The sequence below is a fragment of the Sebastes fasciatus genome, chromosome 9 (genome assembly GCF_043250625.1).
Source record: "Sebastes fasciatus isolate fSebFas1 chromosome 9, fSebFas1.pri, whole genome shotgun sequence".
Lineage (NCBI taxonomy): Eukaryota > Metazoa > Chordata > Actinopteri > Perciformes > Sebastidae > Sebastes > Sebastes fasciatus.
In genome coordinates this window covers 7,508,548-7,527,658 of record NC_133803.1, presented here as the reverse complement: position 1 = coordinate 7,527,658, position 19,111 = coordinate 7,508,548, and the positions used below count along the sequence as shown (strand labels likewise).

The 19,111-nt window shown below is 41.3% G+C and overlaps 2 protein-coding genes across 4 annotated transcripts in view; one reads left to right on the top strand and one right to left on the bottom strand.

Moving 5' to 3' along the window:
- Window positions 1-2,859: 2,859 nt before the first annotated feature.
- Window positions 2,860-11,968, bottom strand: LOC141773725 (uncharacterized). Its single transcript, XM_074645701.1, has 2 exons — window positions 11,147-11,968; window positions 2,860-6,313 (listed from the first exon to the last, which is right to left on the bottom strand). Exons 1-2 carry the CDS (start codon window positions 11,682-11,684, stop codon window positions 5,682-5,684), a joined length of 1,170 nt encoding a protein of 389 aa, XP_074501802.1. The 5' UTR covers window positions 11,685-11,968; the 3' UTR covers window positions 2,860-5,681.
- Window positions 11,969-14,296: 2,328 nt separating this feature from the next.
- The window catches only part of vps8 (VPS8 subunit of CORVET complex), a 50,842-nt gene continuing 46,027 nt past the window's right edge, over window positions 14,297-19,111 (top strand). For all 3 annotated transcript variants that reach the window (XM_074645680.1, XM_074645679.1, XM_074645677.1), the window contains exons 1-4: window positions 14,297-14,444; window positions 15,870-15,938; window positions 17,057-17,187; window positions 18,807-18,906. In XM_074645680.1, the coding sequence (XP_074501781.1) occupies window positions 14,373-14,444; window positions 15,870-15,938; window positions 17,057-17,187; window positions 18,807-18,906 (372 nt within the window). In that variant the 5' untranslated portion in view covers window positions 14,297-14,372. The remainder of the gene's footprint in view (window positions 14,445-15,869; window positions 15,939-17,056; window positions 17,188-18,806; window positions 18,907-19,111) is intronic.

The window sequence follows — 19,111 nt, the reverse complement described above, 5'->3', positions numbered from 1 at the left end:
TCTAGTTGGTACCACTCCACCTCCCGCACCAGCTCCGGTTCATTTCCTACCAGAAAAGTGACGTTCCACGTGCCAAGAGCCAGTCTGCGATGCCGGGGATCAGCACGCCTAGATCTTTTTTCTTTTAATTTGTAACATTCTGGCTACAGTCCTGGGCATGGAAAGAGTGATTAAGAAGCTGATGTATGCAGTAGTACAATGTGCTTAACAAAAGACTGATAATAAGTTACTTAAGATTTAAATGGTTTATTTAACAAATTACATTTTCATGTGCATGAGAAAAACAATTAAATGAGAAATTCATTATAGATTTTTTTTGTATTGCTCTGTGAGGACTGCATGTGACTCATGCTGTAAACCAGTGGACCTGCATGAAAAATGCAATTTTACTCACCGTTAGTAAGTAACCGATCAGAAACTTGCTATAGAGCCTCCAACCAGTAATGTGGGCTACAAAGTATTTTAATAATAATTAAATAAAAAAATAAAATAAATATGCTTGTTAACTTATACTACTTGTTCAGTTTGTCTTTTAATTTCGGGACAGAGTCCATTACATTTAAAGTCTGACATAAAACAAATTCATGATGCTCTTCTTAAAACTCTCGACTAATGTCGACACTTACTGACAGTTTATGTGACACACTGCCTGACTCGTGTCCCGTGTCTTTTTCTTGTTCAAACAGATGGACACAGGTCATCAAGTTTGGTGTAAAAAGACCTCACACGTATCAGGACTGTGTTGGGAAATGCAGATTGAAGATGGATCCCGGTGAAAAACAGGTATCGGTCTATTCTAACTTTACAAGCAGCTTATTGATCCAATTCATCCCTGACGTCAATTAATCATTAAACCTAGTAACAGGATACGGATTCATTTAGTTGGCTTGAATTATGTTTGTTGGAAGCAAGCATTTGTCTTGCGAGCCCAACTACTATCACCTCAACAGTTCAGCTAGTGGGACAGTAGTATGACAAAAGAAATCTTATTCCATGGGCCACTTACTAGCCAGAACATCTCAAGGGATTCACTAAGTGGGCTTTGAAGGTTTATTTTGTTAAACTAGTATTTCCTAAGGGCTGCACGGTGGTTCAGTGGTTAACACTATCGCCTCACAGCAGGAGGGTTCAGAGTTGTAACCCTTCTTTCTGTCTGGAGTTTGCATGTTCTCCCCGTGTCAGCGTAGTTTTTCCTCCAGGTTCTCTGGCTTCCTTCCAGTCTACAAACATGCAGGTTAGGTTCATTAGTGACTCTAAAAGGTTTGAATGTGAGCGGTCAAGGTCCAAGGTCAAGAATGAGCTTTCATGCTCAGGTGGCGCAGTATAGTTCCAGTGCTCCTCAGGCGTATGAATCCTTTCAGTTGTTCTATGACACTTAAGTCAGAACTTTAGCCTTGTTCTCTTTAAGCCTGATGAGCCTTTGTTAATAATCACGATACAATAAGAGACCATGGCTGTAGGAAGGTCTTTTTCACCTGTTAGTTTAGTGTAAATTACTGTGTAGAAGACAAATTGAATCAATCTGTAGGTCACGATTTAAAATTTAAGGACAGATTTGGACTCCCAAAAGATCTGAAAGCAACAACCTGATTTCATGCAGACACAAGTTTAGAATGTGTTGTTACTAGTATTCATTAGCTGAGAGATTCTGAGCACTTGATGTCATGAGAGGGCCCATAACATGTTTTGATTTCCCATATATGGACTTTGAACTGTTAATGTGTTTTTAACAAAAAAAAAGCCAGTGGAGCACACTGGGAAGTGATGTTATCTAACACAATGACACCTCACCTCCAGGTCACATGAAATGGATTTTATTCTACTCTCAGATTGTGGTTGCATGCCCGGGATGTCCATCCATCCATCGGTGATCTATACCAGCTTATCCTGTGCAGGGTCACAGAGAGCTGGAGCCTTTCCCAACTCACACTGCGTGAGAGGCATGGTACACCAGTTCAAGACAGGTTACCAGTGTAGCACAGGGCTAACCTATATGGACACTCACATTTATACCTACAGGTTCATTAATGTGACCTGTATGTGTTGGAACTGTGGGATCTTCCAGGACCTTCTAGCTTGTGAGGTGATGCTGCAAATCACTGTTCCACCGTGCCGACCATGTGATAAAGACTTCATAAACTGGGTGCCAGTAGTTGCTTGCTCATGTCTAGAGATTATTGCTTGAAAATCAAAAACTTCAATGACACAATTCTGTCTGTAAACGTCCATGTAACCTCTTCACTTCCAGATTGAATACTTGAGCTTTTCTCGTTAGTAAACCTGAATGAAACTGAGACTCACAATTTTCAAATCACTTATATTGTTTAAAGGGAAAATTCCGCTTTCATTCAACTTGGGTGTTATCTGCAGTTTTGTCCATCTTTCCTGTCAGTAATAATAATGCACACATTAATGGCTGGTTTGAAACAAACCCCCACGTTAGCCAAACAAAGATGAGCGTTAAAAGCATTTCCCAAACTATCCCTCGTGAACATCCATCACAGTTTTCAGACCCACTTGCTGCTTCAACTTTGACCTACTGTACTCACTGTAGATGTGCAATGAAGGATTATTAGAGACATTTCAGGTGTGCCCACTTTCAGTTTTACCCAGGTTGTAAGACTTCGGTTGTAACACACCATAATTTTCATTTATAATAGCATTTAAATCCTGTGTCATAGTACGTTAGAACATCCTGCTTCAGGGAGGTTTTCTGACATCCCAATGACCTGCTAGTGGATGGATAATAAACACTGGTATAAGTCACTTACTATCCATTTAAAGTGTTCTTCAAACATCGATGAAACATGTTTCCAAGCTGTTCCACAATCTTACACAATACATTCTGCTTGTTTCTTAAGAGTCAATTTTCAAATCCAAGATGCCTTTTTATGGCTGCACCATTTGATCTTAGGGGGAAATACCAGATGTCTTGTGCATCATTTAATATACATTTTCATGGTAAAGGAATATGTGTATGATAAATAAGGTCATTTTGGAAACCTTGGGGGTTGTGGACTAAATTGAACATGGAGTGTAAACAGATGCAGGCGACTAACCCACTCAAAGGTCCATAGGGTTGACGAGGTTAAGGAGACACTTGATGATCAGTACAAAGAAGGATCAGTCCCCACTGTCCTCAAACTGCAGCTGTACTGCCGGCTACTGAGTTGGATTAGACTGTGAGCACATAAAACACTTTTCAACAAGTTACTACCGATGCTTTATGAGTAAAGGCCTCAGGTTGCTTTAAACAAAGCGCTTGTCGGATCACCTAACAGCATCTGAGGCCCTGTTCAGACCTGGTATTAACGATCGCAAGTGGACAGCTCTAAGTACGGGTATGAACGCACTCAAGACGCATTGAGGACGCATTGAGATCCGATCTTTCAGACCACATTCAGAGGTGGTCTGGGCCTCATATGACCATATTCTTTCAGCATTGTGTAGTGAATGTGTCCTGGGCCACATTAAGGACCGCCTACTCATCTGACGTCCCGCTGGGATCCGCGGGTCTCTGAGCTCCTCATGTAAATAGACAGACAGACGAGAGTGCTGGTCTGCCTCGCGGCATGGAATCGGCTTCTGTGGTCTACTGTATTCTGTTGGTCCCAAATGTATTTTATACAAATATATCTTATCTATAGGCTTCATATCTACATACTATCAGACTAGGCACAGGAAGTGCATTATTATCACACGTGTTTTTGTTGTCTGGCGGTGGTCCTTGGGGACCGCCGGCACAATACCCTTTTATTTTGATGTTAATAAAATGAATATGTAGGATATTACTACTGACATTCTTGTAATATTACGTCTAGGGATGTTAATAATTAAACCGTTCAACCGTTATCCGACATTAAGCATTTTAACCGATTAACGCTATTGGTTAAAACGGTTAAAATAACCATTAATAATTCATTAAAAAGCTGAGAAAAACTCAGAATAGTGGCTCGTCAGTTTAAGGAGAATAGCTGGTCCACCTTAAGAGAATCTGAGCCGGCGTTGCAGATACAGGAAGTCGGCTCCGGTCTTGAGCGGAGGAGTTGTAGCCTCGTAGCATTTATTCACCGACAAATAAACTGTACACACACTGGATGCTACAGCTACGTCCACAGCTATAACGCCACCGATAAACCTCACAATCACCGCCGCCACACACACACGGTCTGTCGGACACTCGCTAAAGTTACGCCGGGGGACAGAGTATCGTTACACCAGGCAGACACACAGCTGACAACCTGCTAAACTAAGCTAAATGATGTGGTGGTGGTGGTGGCTGCGGACTTTTCCTGGGAAAGTGGCTGCATGTGTCTGATAATACACGCAGCATCGTGGCTGCTACAGTAACTCTCCTGACGGTGAACTGGGTACTGCGTTGTCTGTTGTGCTCATACACTGCAGCTGGCGCAGCGCTGCATGCGAGACACTAATCTTGTTGGTTAACGGTTAATAATCGGTTAACGAGGTTCGGTTGAGAACATTTTTCAAAATTAGCATTCCTAATTACGTCACAACGTCTGCTGTATTAGCCGCGTGTTTACTACGTGTTTATTTGCATATAGAGCGGGGAAGTGAGATCAGATCACCAGTGAAGACGCATTCTAATGCCAGGTGTGAACAGACGTACTTAGAGCTGTCCACGTGTGATCGGATCACTCAGGACGTATGGGCAGCTGTGGCTTAGAGGTAGAGCAGGTCGGCGGTTCGATCCCCGGCTCCTCCGCTCACATGTCGAAGTGTCCTTGAGCAAGACACTGAACCCCAGACTGCTCCTGAAGGCTGAGCCATCGGTGTGTGAATGAACATTTAGATTAGATCCTGATGGGCAGGTTGGCACCTTGCATGGCAGCCTCTGTCATCAGTGTGTGAATGTGTGTGTGAATGTTGACATGTAGTGTGAAACGCTTTGAGTGGTCAGAAGACTAGAAAAGCGCCGTATAAATGCACGTCCATTTACCATTTAATGCCAGGTCTGAACTGGGCCTGAAATCCACTTTCCGACAGCAGAATCAGCTGCTTCCAACAATTTATCTGACGTTGTACAAACTAGTTTGTTTAAAACATGCTGAGGCCATAGCAGGACAACACACCCTGTGTGCCTGCTCTTTTGGACCTGCTGTGTTGCCATGTGTACAGTGCTACAGTATCATGAGCTCAGGTTAACATTAACCACTTTCTGTCAGTGTCAACGTAGCCCTTGAAATTGCTTCATCTGGGTGGAGCTCTTATATAAATTGGTCAATAATCTGTCTCCCTAGAGAGGGCATCATGTACACACACCCTCCTCATATTCTTTAACAGCAAGCAGAGCAGAACCCAACATCCTCTGGTCCGTTTGTACAGTGTTATCCCCTCTGTTAGTTCAGGTTAGCTAGCTAACACAGACTGGATAACTTGCAGTTTTTTGTCAAACATTTTGTTTGATAACCGTAATGATGGAATTTCTCCTCGCTATCGCTTTTTGGTCCACAGATAGTGATGATCGCCGAGCTGAGATAGAGCAAAAGAGTCTCCGTCTGATCACAGCCTTCTCCGTCTTAGAAGGGTCATTGATGTTGAACCATACAACTGCTGGTTCTGGAAATTTACAGCATCTATGATTCCACAGAGCATCCTCTGGCCTGACCCGGGTCTGACAATGTATGTTCTTCAAGTCCAAATTCACCCGTCCCTCCATCCTACGTGACGTACTCCTCGTCATCACTAGGTTCTGATTTGATGTGGTCCGGGTGAAGTAGAGGAAGGTGTGGTGCTGTACTCCTGGTACAGACGTACCACTCCTTAATGTTAGACAACTGAGGTAAGGCTGGATTGACTGAGCGCTGGCTCCTCCGCGGGGTCCGACCACTCTGCTGCTTCTGGGCCAGCTGACTCTTGAGGCCCGACAGAGAGAGATCCAGAGGCATCGCCATCGGAGACGAACTCCGCAGCAGCAGCTTATGGTCGACCTCGCTGGCTGAGCTGATATCATATCCGTGATTTGACAGAAGAGGAAAATGAGTGTTTCTATTGGCAAGTGATGGAGAGAGGCGGTTCATTTTAAGGTCGAGGGGCTCGAGGAGAGCCTGATGAGGTTGTTGGAGTTGATGAGGGATGGAGTCGTACACGTCCCGGGGATCGGAGGTAGGTGACGACTTGACGTGAACCTTCATGTGTTTGCGCAGGGAGCTGGGGTGGGTGTAGGACTTGGTGCAGCCCAGGGCTTTGCAGTCATAGGGCTTCGAGGCCGTGTGGACCTGTGAATGCTTCTTCCGGTCGCTGCTGTTGGCGAAGCGTCGCTCACAAAACTCACACTGGAATGGCTTCTCACCTGCAAAACAAACATCACACTTATCACCATTATCACAATCTAGAATGGGCACATAATTCATTTAATTTTCTCCACCCATGCATACTGTATGCCACTGCCAATTCGACCTATGGTGCGTTGAATGTATTGAGCCACAAGGAACTTTTATTCACTGAATGTGGGGCGGTGTTCAGGTAAAAGAGTTTTGGAAGGAGGTGATTAAAAAGAAATCCGTAAATGTTCCTTTAATCTCGTTGTTTTTTCACTTAGACCGTTCAGATATTAATTTAAGAGCAAAAGAGTTTATGGCATACATATTGGAAAATTGACAATACCAATAGTGTCAACCAGTGACATGAGTGCAGCTCTGAATAGTAATAACTCCTCAATAAATTATTATTTGAACTCCAAGCCAACAGATTGTTAGACATAGTATAATAATTACTATATTAATATTAATTAGGGTTCAAACATAGCAGTAGCAATGTATTTCAGCTCTTAGCTTTTTATTTTTAAGAAATTCAGTTCAGCTTCCTGGTGTTTCAGCAGTGCAGTGCGTTGCATCTGGGCTTTAAGATTTCTACATTTCCACCAATGCTTTGCCATTTCATTTCAGCCGTCAGCATTCACACGCATTTTCTGCAGGAAATGCATCTTCTAGTTATTATGTGTTGTCTTATGCTCAATTTGCTGTGAGCTGGAACGAGCTAGAGACATGATGATACTTTGCCCCATAACTGGAAATGATGTGCAAATACTTCACAAGAAATATGACCACAATCAGTTGTTATAATGAAAAGCTAAAAACGAAGCCTTTGAAAGTCCGGCACACCAACACTGGGAGTCCGATTCACTTAAAATTTGACACATATATCTAATTAAATTTGCTCAAAACAGAAAAAACTCCTCTTGGACAATAAAGGCCGCCACATTTTCTGAGGTATGTCATGTACTATATGCACCATACCCTGTATATGTCCCCTGGACCTAAGCTGGATTAGTCCTTGTGGTCACTGTGTGATGTTTGTATTATGGGGGTTGTTTATAAAAAAGATCAACAAAAATAATCGTGGCTTTTTTTAATTTACTTTAAACAACGCATTATTTCATGACCCCATAGACATCCGATAGAGCTTAAATGTATTGACCTAAACATACACTCCATTGGCAGTTTACTAATTCTACCTTGCTAAAGGTACGGAGCCCCTTAAGGGTCACGGAGAGAATTTTTTGGAGGACTACTTTTGCGTTCCCTCACAAAATGTGTTGCAATACTTTTGCCTTACGGCTCTGAGCTCAGCTGTCACTCAAAAACTCATTAGCCAATGGGGATGCACCCCTGAAAACAACCTGCCCACACAGGAAAGGAGTGCCTGCCCCTCTATAGGTACACTAATCACTTCTGCTCCACATTTCATGCCCATATCTGATGCAAGGAAAACAAATATTTGTGAGAAAATATTATACAGGTGTGCAACTCTCATTGCATGAATTCACATTCTGATTTGTAGATGTGCAAATTTAGTCCATGACTTCACATTTGTGATATGGATGTGAATGTGTTTTGCACCATATTCAAGGGTGCCAGTTTCTTAATTTGTGATTTGTAGAAGAGGATTTGTGCGCCTGCAATGAAGAATCTGAGAAGGTGGAACTGTTGTGATGGGTTTGTGGGAGAGAGTTTGCTACAACTAAAGCATTTTCTCTGTGACTTCAAATATACTGATAAACATGTGATATGTTCACAGGTTGCTTCAGTAATACCTTCATATTCATCCTCCGCCATCACTGCACTTGCTTTGTCTTTTTAGTTCATCAGGGTTCTCACTATCTAATAAACCGACAGCTTGAGTGAATAAGCGGAGCACAAATATAAATCAATTTAAAAAGCTATACAAAAAAATATGTTTTTGGGAGGTATATGGATGAGAAAGAGTCGTGATAATAAGGGTCGTGTTAAGGGTTGGTTTATAATTCGTTTTTTAACTCCGGATGGATATGTGGGTTGTAAATTAACTTGGGATGCTGTTCATATATTTAATATGGGATGTAAATAAATCTGGGATAGTTTATATATTATATAATATTATCATTTTATGATATGTGAGTTAATAGAGGAGAAGTGAGAAAGGGATAGGGAAATATAAATTTTACTCCTACCTACTCCTTTTTTCGGACACTCTTACTCTTGTTCTCTTGGTTATTATTTTGTATCTGTTTATTTTATTTTAATGTTCGAAATATAGTCATTCATTCATTCATTCATTCAATCATTCAATAAGTCATCTGTATTAGATTTGTTAGTTAGTTGGGTTGTTAAAATAATGGATCAAGTCTTCAGTTGTAAATGTAAGATTGTTAATAAATGGATTTTGATGGTTTACACTGAGCATATCATCACCATATCTACAACTGTTCCTATTCTGGGACCTATGTTAAAGATCATCAATGCTCCCACCACCATACATACAAAAAACACAAGGGATCGTTCACAACCTGGGTTGCTCTAATGACTTATAACTGATCAATAAAACATTAGTAAATGATTTATTGACTATTAATAATGCCATTAGTTAGTTTATAAACCCTTCACACTGACTGGTCCCCACAGTCCTCAGAGGTCCTCACAGGTTCCTTATGACTTCAGATCATTGTTTTCTGATTCTGTATTAATTTGTGTTTTTTAAAAAAGACTAATGTATTGGGGTCCCCTGTCTAAAGCATCCAATTACAGCCTATGCAGTTAAAAATAGATCAAAATAGAATAGACAGATGCAATGTTTGCCATGGATCAAACAGTATCAGGGCGCTAGGGACTCTCTGTCAGTCATTGTGAAGGAGACACACACACATTCCCTCATGTGCTCCGTCTATTTTCATTTTACACAGCATGCAAATTAACCGTGACTTTCCTAAAATTACAATAATCTGTTTTTTTCTTCAGATGACATTAACATAACTACTTACATAGCTGTACAATCCTCTCCTGTATATATATAACTTATGATTCCACTGTATATACATATCTACCCTCCTATATTCACTTAGTCCCATATGCATATAGTTCTATGTACATAATCTCTCTGTGTTGAGACATAACTCCACCTGTATATATTATCTATTGTTTATAATACTCGCATACAAATGTGTTATACAATATCCCATCAGTATGCAATTTATAGTTGAGCTATTATTCATCAGAATATAACACACGTCGATCACTTGCACTTTAATTACAATCTGTATATATGTACAATTCTGGTGTTTGATGGACGAAATCTGCCTTCCAAAAGAAGTGGAAAAGGCTCGCAGAGAGTGAGTATTTACCTTGATTGTGCATGAGTGTATGAATGCCTATGTACTCACTACATTCTCATTGTGCAATATGATTTTTCCACTTGTACAATTATGTTAATAATCTGTTTATTGTCAATACTGTATATATTGTTCCTATTTTTAATATTTTCTTCTATTTAAATTGTTCATATTTTGTTTCACTTTTTTTTTTTTACTGTGCTGGATATTGCTTCTTGTTTCTGCACTATCCCCTTTGCTGCATGTACACTGCAAATACCCCCGCTGTGGGACTAATAAATTGAATATCTTCTCTTCTCTTATCTTACATTCACCAATATATCCTCATTTGTATACATTGTCTTAATCAGCACTTTACTAGTTTGCACTCTGGTTAGACGCAAAACTGCATTTTGTTGTACTTGTACTATGTGCAATGCCAATAAAGTTGAATATAAGCTAATCTGATAACTAATAATATTAAGAGAAGAATTAAATATAATGGTTGTTTCTTACTTCAATCCGCACACGCACAAACAGACTTAAAAACAGCTTTTTCCCAACTGCCATAAACCTCCTGAACTCTGACATCTCCTCTGTCTTTGTTGAACACGTGTAATGTAAATCTACTGTTACGGACATGTGCAATAACACGTTGGTCACTTTTGTGCAATGTAAATACTGTAAATCTACTGTTACGGACATGTGCAATAACATATGCTGATCACTCTGTGCAATAATTATATGATGCTGTGCAATAATTATATAATTATCTGACGGACACTTTGTGCAATAATCTGTCAAAACTGTAATCTGGCAAAACTGTCATCTCATCAATATACATATTGTATTTTTATACTGTATTATCTTTTATATTTATATTGCACTATCTCTTTTTTTTATTGTATTATCTTTTCATTAGCACCTATGGGATTGTCACAATCTAATTTCGTTGTACTACACAATGACAATAAAGGGCTTGAATCTTGAATCTCGAATCTTACAGTAGTCCTTGTATGTTTAAATAGGCTGGTAGGATGAGTGGACTTAGAACTGCCCACATTGTCCTAAAAAACAGGCTCTAAGTGAGAATAACAACACAATTCCTGTAAAAACTCTGTTTTTTATGTTGACTCATATGACAACTACAGCCACGTGTACTGTAGGTCTCAACACACTCATTGTGTTGTTATTCTGCACTCATCCTCTTCCTCCCCCCTCTCTCTCTCCCTCTCTCTCCGTCCAGCTGCTCTGCCCTGCTTCCTGTCACCTTGCATGACTCCTGAGCTGCAGTTTGGACCCATGATTCCTCTAGGAGACGAGGGAGGGAGCACTGAAGGCCGGATGTAAATATGGTAGTGAACTGAGCCTAGGGTAAACATGGAGGGGGGTTCCTTCCTAGCAGACTGGGACCTGGTCTCTAGAATAGAAAACCTCTTTATTCCTGATGTGACACACACACGGAGGGTGGTTTAAAGACTATATAGTGACAGTATGCAGCACACACACACACACACACACACACACACACACACACACAACCATGCAGCCCTACCATACCAGTGTGCGTGCGCGTGTGGATCTTGAGGTTCTCGGAGCGTGCGAACATCTTGCCGCAGTTGGGAAATGCGCATGCAAAAGGCTTCTCCCCGGTGTGCACGCGGATGTGGTTGATGAGTTTGTATTTGGCTTTGAACGCCTTCCCGCCGCGCAGACACTCGTCCCACATGCAGACGTGACTGAGGGTCTCGAGCCCCGCGGCTACATGCTCGGTGGTGACGTGGTCCACCAGCTCGTGCATGGAGCTGAAAGTTTGGTCGCAGACGGATGTCGCCGCGCGCCCCGCGAGCCTCTGTCTGGGAGAAGTTCGCTCGGTCCATTTGCAGACCAGCTCGGTTTTGACGGTGGCGGGGCCTTTGGAGAAATCCAGCAGGCCGTCCATCCCGCAGCCGGCCCCGCAGGCGGCTGCAGCGGACACCCCGGTACCGGCTCTGGGCTGCTGCTGCGGTGGCGAGACGATGCTCGAAGCCCCGGAGTTGTTGTTCCCCAACGGAGAGACGAGGCCATTGTGCCTGGCCACTACAGCCGTCCGCTTCATGCTCAGCACGGCTCAGCACGGCACAGGGCTGCCCCCGCTCCCTACGGTCCTCTTCTACCTCCTGAAACCGGGCTCCGGTTCTCCGCGGACCCGCTTCCTTCCGTCCTGTGTATGTTTGTGGTGAAAGGGAGAGCGCATGCGGCGGTGTCTTCACCCCCCGCTGGTTCGCTGTTAGATCCCGAGAGTCACAGCTCAGCCTCCATGCTTTTATTTACTGTGTGAATGGAGCCCAACGGAGGCGAAGAAACACAGCAGGCCGCGACCCAACACAGCATGGGGGCGTCCTTGTCTCCTTTCCTTCTTCCTTACATCCTTTCTTCATTCCTTTTTGTTATTGTTCAACTAACAGACCCCACAAAGTTATGGTGCACACACACACGAGTAAACACATTCACACTCCTGTCCATGTGGTACGGCGGAGTATTAGGGCCACATCGAGGAAAAAAATAAAACAGATTTTGAGAATAAAGTCATAATATTATGAGAATAAATTAAGAAGTTTACGAGAAAAAAGTTGTAATATTATGAGAATAAAGTCATAATATTATGAGAATAAAGTCAGAAGTTTACCAGAAAAAAAGTTGTAATATTATGAGAATAAAGACAGTTTTACGAGAAAAACTTGTAACATTACGACTTTTTTCTCGTAAAGTTATGATTTTATTCTTGTAAAATTATGACTTTTTTTCTTGTAAAGTTATGACTTTATTCTCATGATATTACGATTTTTTTTGTCTCCTTTCCTTCTTCCATCCTTTATTCATTCCTTTTCTTATTGTTCAACTAACAGACCCATAAAGTTATGGTGCACACACACAAGTAAACACATTCACACTCTGTCCATGTGGTACGACAGAGTAGTAGGGCCACATCGAGGAAAAAAATAAATCTGAGATTTCGAGAATAAAGAAAAAAAGTCGTAATATGAGAATGAAGTCAGAAGTTTACGAGAAAAAGTCGTAATATTATGAGAATGAAGTCCGAAGTTTACGAGAAAAAAAGTCGTAATATCAAGAGAATAAAGTCAGAAGTTAACGAGAAAAAAGTTGTAATACTATGAGAACAAAGTCAGAAGTTCACAAGAAAAAAAGTCGTAATATTATGAGAATAAAGTCAGAAGTTTACGAGAAAAAAAGTCGTAATATTATGAGAATAAAGTCAGAAGTTTACCAGAAAAAAAGTTGTAATATCATGAGGATAAAGTCAGAAGTTTACGAGAAAAAAAGTCGTAATGTTATGAGAATAAAGTCAGAAGTTTACGAGAAAAAAAGTCGTAATGTTATGAGAATAAAGTCAGAAGTTTACCAGAAAAAAAGTCGTAATATGAGAATAAAGAAAGGTTTACGAGAAAAACTTGTAATATTACGACTTTTTTTCTTGTAAAGTTATGACTTTATTCTCGTGATATTACAACTTTATTCTCGAAATCTCAGATTTGTTTTCCCCCTCAATGTGGCCCTAATACTCCGTCATAACATAGTAGTATCATGGACCCCTCACATTGAATTTAGAAGATTAAGAAGATACAGCAGTGCATTTACTTTCTTCGCAGACTCATATCATTTGGAGCCAGTAGCCAGATTATTTTTCTATTTTTCAGTTCAGTGATTCAGAGTGCCCTGTTGTACTGCAGCACAGCCTGGCTCAGTAGTATATCTGTAAAACTTAAAACTAAACTTTATAGCCAAATCAAAATCTGCGCGAAGATCATTGGCCAACCTGTGACACCCTCCTTTCAAGCAGCTCACAACAAGAGTATGCTCAGACTTGCCAACAGCATCTCTTCTGATCCCTTACATGTTTTAAATGGGGAATATCAACTCCTGCCCTCCAAGAGACGATTCAGAGTCCCTACATTTAACCGCATCAGGCTAAAGAACGCTTTTGTCCATCAGTCCATCTTGTTGCTAAATAATAATTAATGTGCTGTAAAAGTTGTATCGTATCGTATCGTATCGTAATGTGGAACCCAACATTTCATGGGGAAAAAAAATGACAAATGTGAAAAACAAATGTAATATATATTCTATAGGCAATTATTTATTGAAATCACACACATTGTGTTTTCGGCAGCATTCCATGTTTGGTAAGGCAGCTTTATTTGTATAGCACATTTCAGCAACAATTCAAAGTGCTTTACACAAACATTCAAGAACATTACAACAAAGTGCAAAAGAACATTAAGACATAATTAAAACAGCCATAAAAACGTTAAAGATTAGAAAATAAAAACAAGCTAAAAAAGGTAAAATAGAAGCTGAAATAGAGTATAACACACAAAAGTAAAAGTTATAGCGCAGTATTAGATCATTATTTGGTTTAATAGCAGACTATTAACAAAATTGCACAAGTGGAGAATTATTTTGCACAGTGAGAATGAAATGAAATTCCACCTGAAGATATCAGGTTATTGTCAGTTACGTGCCCTCTATTATTAGTATATTATATTTTACCATTGTATAGTTTTATGAGTTTTTTATTGTACTAGTATCATCATGTAGTTCTAACACATACATGTTACATGTATTTTTCATGATTTTGCAGAAATAACGGTATGTTGGTTTATTCTGAAAAATTCAACCGGAAGCTGTAATGAATCTACTTCCTGTCAGGAACCAGGAACCGAGCAGATACACACACAGCGGGACTCAGCAGCAGGCGAGCCGCTCCGTGCATGTAAACAGGGCCATGTCGGAGTCTCCGGACACCCGCAGCCTCCTCTCTGCCTCCTCACAGCTCAACCTGGTGGAGATGGACGCGGTGAGACACATTACGAACATACTACTACTAGTACTCGTTAATCTGCCTACATGGTGATGCTCCTGTCGTCCATGAAGGTCCTCACGGTTCTCTCCTCTGTGTGGTATTGTTATTGTTGTCATGCTATTTAACTGTAGTAACGTTAATCTAAAGTATCAACACATGTATGAACAGACCACCGTTAGTCTATTACACTGTCCTAAAGTGTGAACACGTGATCCAGTAACCTGATTGTTTACAATGCAGATCACGCTCACTGCTCTTAACGTCTCAGTCAGAGACACCTTAATGTTGTCTCTGAGCCACAGACGGTCAGTTGATGGTGTGTTTACTTCCAGTCAGGAAGGTCTGAATGTGCATCTGACCCGTGGTCAGTGGTGCGTTCTCGTGCTGTCACTTCCCGTTGTGTTTGACGTCCTACACGCCCAACACACAAGTAGGAGTACAAACAGGATTAAACCGATTCACACGGCTGTTGTTTGCAAGACATTTGGAGGATATTGTCATACATGATTCATACCATGTTATGATTGCAGGTGTATGTACATGATATCTGCAATTAACCAGTTAGACTTCCACAGTCTGAGTGAAAGGAGAACTTCTGTATTTTTCAACTACTTTCAATTTTTCAACCTGGTTCCACTTAGATAGATAGACAGCTTTATTGATCCCCTTGGGGAAATTCGATTGCCACCAAGTCAGACAACAACAAAAACACAGTATTCACAATACACCAATAAATAAATAACATCATAAGAAGCCCTTTGAGACATAATCAACAGCTGAGAGGTACCATGGATCTAGGCCATATCTAAGAATGTTCAGTAAAAAATCTGACCGCTGTTGGAACAAAAGACCTCCTGAATCGTTCAGTAGAACACTGAGGCATCACTAGTCGCTCACTGAATGGATCTTGGACCTTTTTCCCATGTTTAAATGACTAACGGGGACAACAACACTTTATGATCTGGTCCAGTATTGAGGGAGAACGCTGCGGCCGCCAGCCGCTAAACCAGCTGTAATGTAATCTTTTGGGGCAACCTGGCACCGTCCGTTTACGTCCACTTACAGTGCTTGTTGCTGCCACTGACAGGCTCAGATTGTTATTCTAAGTGTCTGACAACATGGTGGAAAGGAGCCTACAGAGAAATGAACCGTTGATCCGCTCTCTTTCTTATTGTGTGTGTCTCTCAGAGAAGCGTCACTCTGAAATGTTGAATCCATGTTGGAAGTCTGGAGTCTTGTGGATTTGATGGTGTCTGGGGTTAATTTAGGATAAAACACATGGAGGACATGCTGCCAGTCAGACAGATGAAGGAGATTCAAATATGCACACAACAAAGAAAGCACAAACAAACAAATACTGCTTTCTAATACTACTACTACTACTAATAAAACTACTAATAATACTGCTTCTGTTCTCAGATCGATGATAAGGAGTTTGACATTCCCCAAGTAGACACACCTCCCACACTGGAGAGCATCCTTAATGAGGTGAGTACATGTTACTGTTTGACTAATACTCTGTGCTATACTCCATCACACTCTGTCAACAGTATAACCACAACTTTTTTTGAAAAGGTAGAGTATTAAATACTTGAAAAATATCCATTGAAGGTACTTTTTAAACAGATAAGAAATATGTGAATAATTGCGATTAATTATGGACAATCATGATAATATTTTAAAGGCCTTTTAAAGGAAATTCTGATTTGTTTCTAAACACATTATAAATGTTGGAAATAATGACTGAAAACATGTGCAAAGACTGTGAACATTGTAGTACTGGATTGTGGAGTTAGACCGTTCAACTGTTTTTTTGCCAGTTTTTTGTTCAGGATTTTTTGGGCGGGGCTGAAATCATGGCTCGATGGTGCCTTAGCATGACCCCACACGTCTTCAGAAACCGGGTTTTTGAAAAGGCAAAAGAGAAGCCCAGGAAAATGACAAAGTGTCAGAGGCCGTCCACGGGCTGAGCCCCGATCAGAAGGACTCAGGCCCCCGAGCGACACCGGGCAAACGGTCTTCCGTACGCCACATTTCCCCAATCCGTCCGTCGGATGGGGATTTGGCGCTGGGCTCTTCCCTCTTCGCTCTCCGCTAATGAGGAAATGCACTTTCCACGCTTGTGGGCGTGGTTTCAGCGCCTTCAGCGTTTCAGAGCAGAGAATACTACTTATTTTTCCATGATTTTGAAAGCTAATTTTATATACTTGGAGATTTTTTTAATCTTTCAAATTTGGCTAGGTGGTTAGTAACACATCTTTCTGTGGTGTGACAAACCTAGAATGCACATTTATTTTAGATTTACACGGCCTTTAATCCATTGACAGCCCTAGTATGTGTGTGAAGTACTAGTCCAGAATCCCCATTGTCAGGCCTAGTGAAGCCAAATAACAGACACTCACTTCATATTAAACTAGAAAGCTGACATTTTCAATCATTTTCAGACATTGTCAGTTATAGTTTGAATACTGCAGTCAGGTGTATTAGGAGGAAATGGTGCTGATACAGACAGTAGTTCGATATCAGGTAAACATAATTGTTCATGGACCCCCTCCACTATGGATGTAAGAGGTATTTGTTACTGTTCTCCTGTGTGGTGTCTGCAGCTGGAGGATGAGGAGGAACCATTCGTGTTGGAGGATACCTGCCTGCTGAACACAGACAACATGGATGCTCACTCCTGTGACACCTCCTCTCTGGCCAGCTCTGACAGTGGAGACCCAGCACACCTCAAACGGCATGAGCACACACACACACACACACACACACACACACACACACACACACACACACACACACGTATATGCTTCCCCTTGGGCAGATAATAAGTTACCTCAGTAACCTCAATGAAATAAGATTACGGAAGCAAATAAGAGACACAAGTATTTTATTTTTAACAGCCACTGAATACTTAAAGCTAGGATCGGTAATGATGAGAAACTAGCAAGAGTACGCTAGATTTTAAGAGTGTCACCAACTCTTATCCAGTGAAGGTAGCTAGCAGCACTAGCTCCAAAAGTCCCTGACTCTAGAGAGAAAGTCTCCAAGTCTGCAACACGGACAGTCCGTCCTTCAGGCCTCCCTCCAAAGACACTCCCCCCAAATTATCATTTATGAACATAAACATATCTGTTATTGAGTGGTCAGTAAGCAATTAAAGCTTCAGTAGGCAGAATGTTTTTGGCATCATTGGGCAAAAATACCATCATGGCTCAGTTTTCAGGCGTGTGACGGGAGACTGTGACCAATCACAGGTCATTTCAGAGAGAGAGAAAGCGTTCCTATTGGCTGTTCATTCAATGAAGGCAGCTGTCAATCACTCGCAAACTCTGATCAAACGGTCAAACTAGGCATCGCTGATCAAATATGAATCAATATTCTGTTACTGTAATGCCTATTTCTCTCCTCAAATGTTTTCAGAAACATCTTGTAGTGTACTGTTTAGCTGTAAAATGAGAAAGTTTGCTCTGGCTGGTGGGCGGTGATTAGTATTTCCTCAACTGATCTCAACATGGCTGCCGGGTCACAAACTTTCTCATTTTACAGCTAAACAGTACACTACAAGATGTTTCTGAGAAAATCTTCCCAGTTCATATCAACCAATGATCCAACACAGTTTATATGGTTGCTTGGAGGCCTTCTCTCTGCTCAGGCACTGCTCCTTGGTCACAGCTGATGATGTCATCATCTCCTCTTGCCTCATCCATTGCGGGTAATAGCTAAGCTTTTCTCTTCGTCACTCGAGGTGTTCTTCAGGTTAGATCTTGCCCTGGCAAGGATTAGCTGTTTGTCCTTAAAATGATCTCTGCCTTTCACTGTCACCTCTGAACTTTACATTCCTGTGAGCTCTCCCAGTTTCCACACAGGGGCATCCAGTTTAAGTTTTGTGGTGAGCAGTTCTTGTACTTTGGACTCCTTTTCCTTTCATCAGCTTTATCCGGCCCAATCCATTAATCACAAGATTATTTCTCCTGCATTGATTCTGAATAACTGTAAGCTCAAGTTAAAAAATATATTTTATTTAGAACCTTTGTGGGTCAGTCAGTGACACTGTGCTATAAAGGTTGGTAGGGTGTAGGTCGGTAGGGTGTGTGGTGGGTGTTTCGTTTTCTGGACAGTGAGTCAAAGACTCCATACAGATGCTGCTGCAGCAACCAAAGCAGCACAACCACCAGCCAATACATAGCTACATCCTAACATAGTCCTGTGAAGGAGTGACCTCCAGCCACACAAACACACACTAAAGCTTACTAAAGCCTTCTTGTCTTTGCATGTACAAGGTAATAACATGGACAATGTCTTCTTTGTGTCCATGTGTCTGTGTCTGTCTACGCGTTGACGTGTACATGCATGAAGAAAGAGGAGGACGACAGTGGATCTGAATACGACCGTTCATGGGTCTGTTCTCCGACACAGCCTGCTGAAGGGCATCTCTGCACAGATCGTCTCTGCTGCTGTAAGACAAACAACAACACACACACACATACACACACACACACACACACACACACATACACATACATACAGAAACAGGAATACATCAGCCTTCCAACACTGTTGTCAGTGTTTCTGAATAGAGAACATCAGCTTGTTTTGATGTGAACAAAATGAAATGATAAAACATCCCATAACGGTGAGTGCTTACTGTGTACTGTACTTAT

Coding starts and splice junctions, on each gene's coding strand:
- LOC141773725 (XM_074645701.1), bottom strand. CDS start 11,684: ATGAAGCGGACGGCTGTAGTGGCCAGGCACAATGGCCTCGTCTCTCCG. Junction 6,314..11,146: donor CCACACGCGCACGCACACTG/GTATGGTAGGGC, acceptor TTTGTTTTGCAG/GTGAGAAGCCATTCCAGTGT.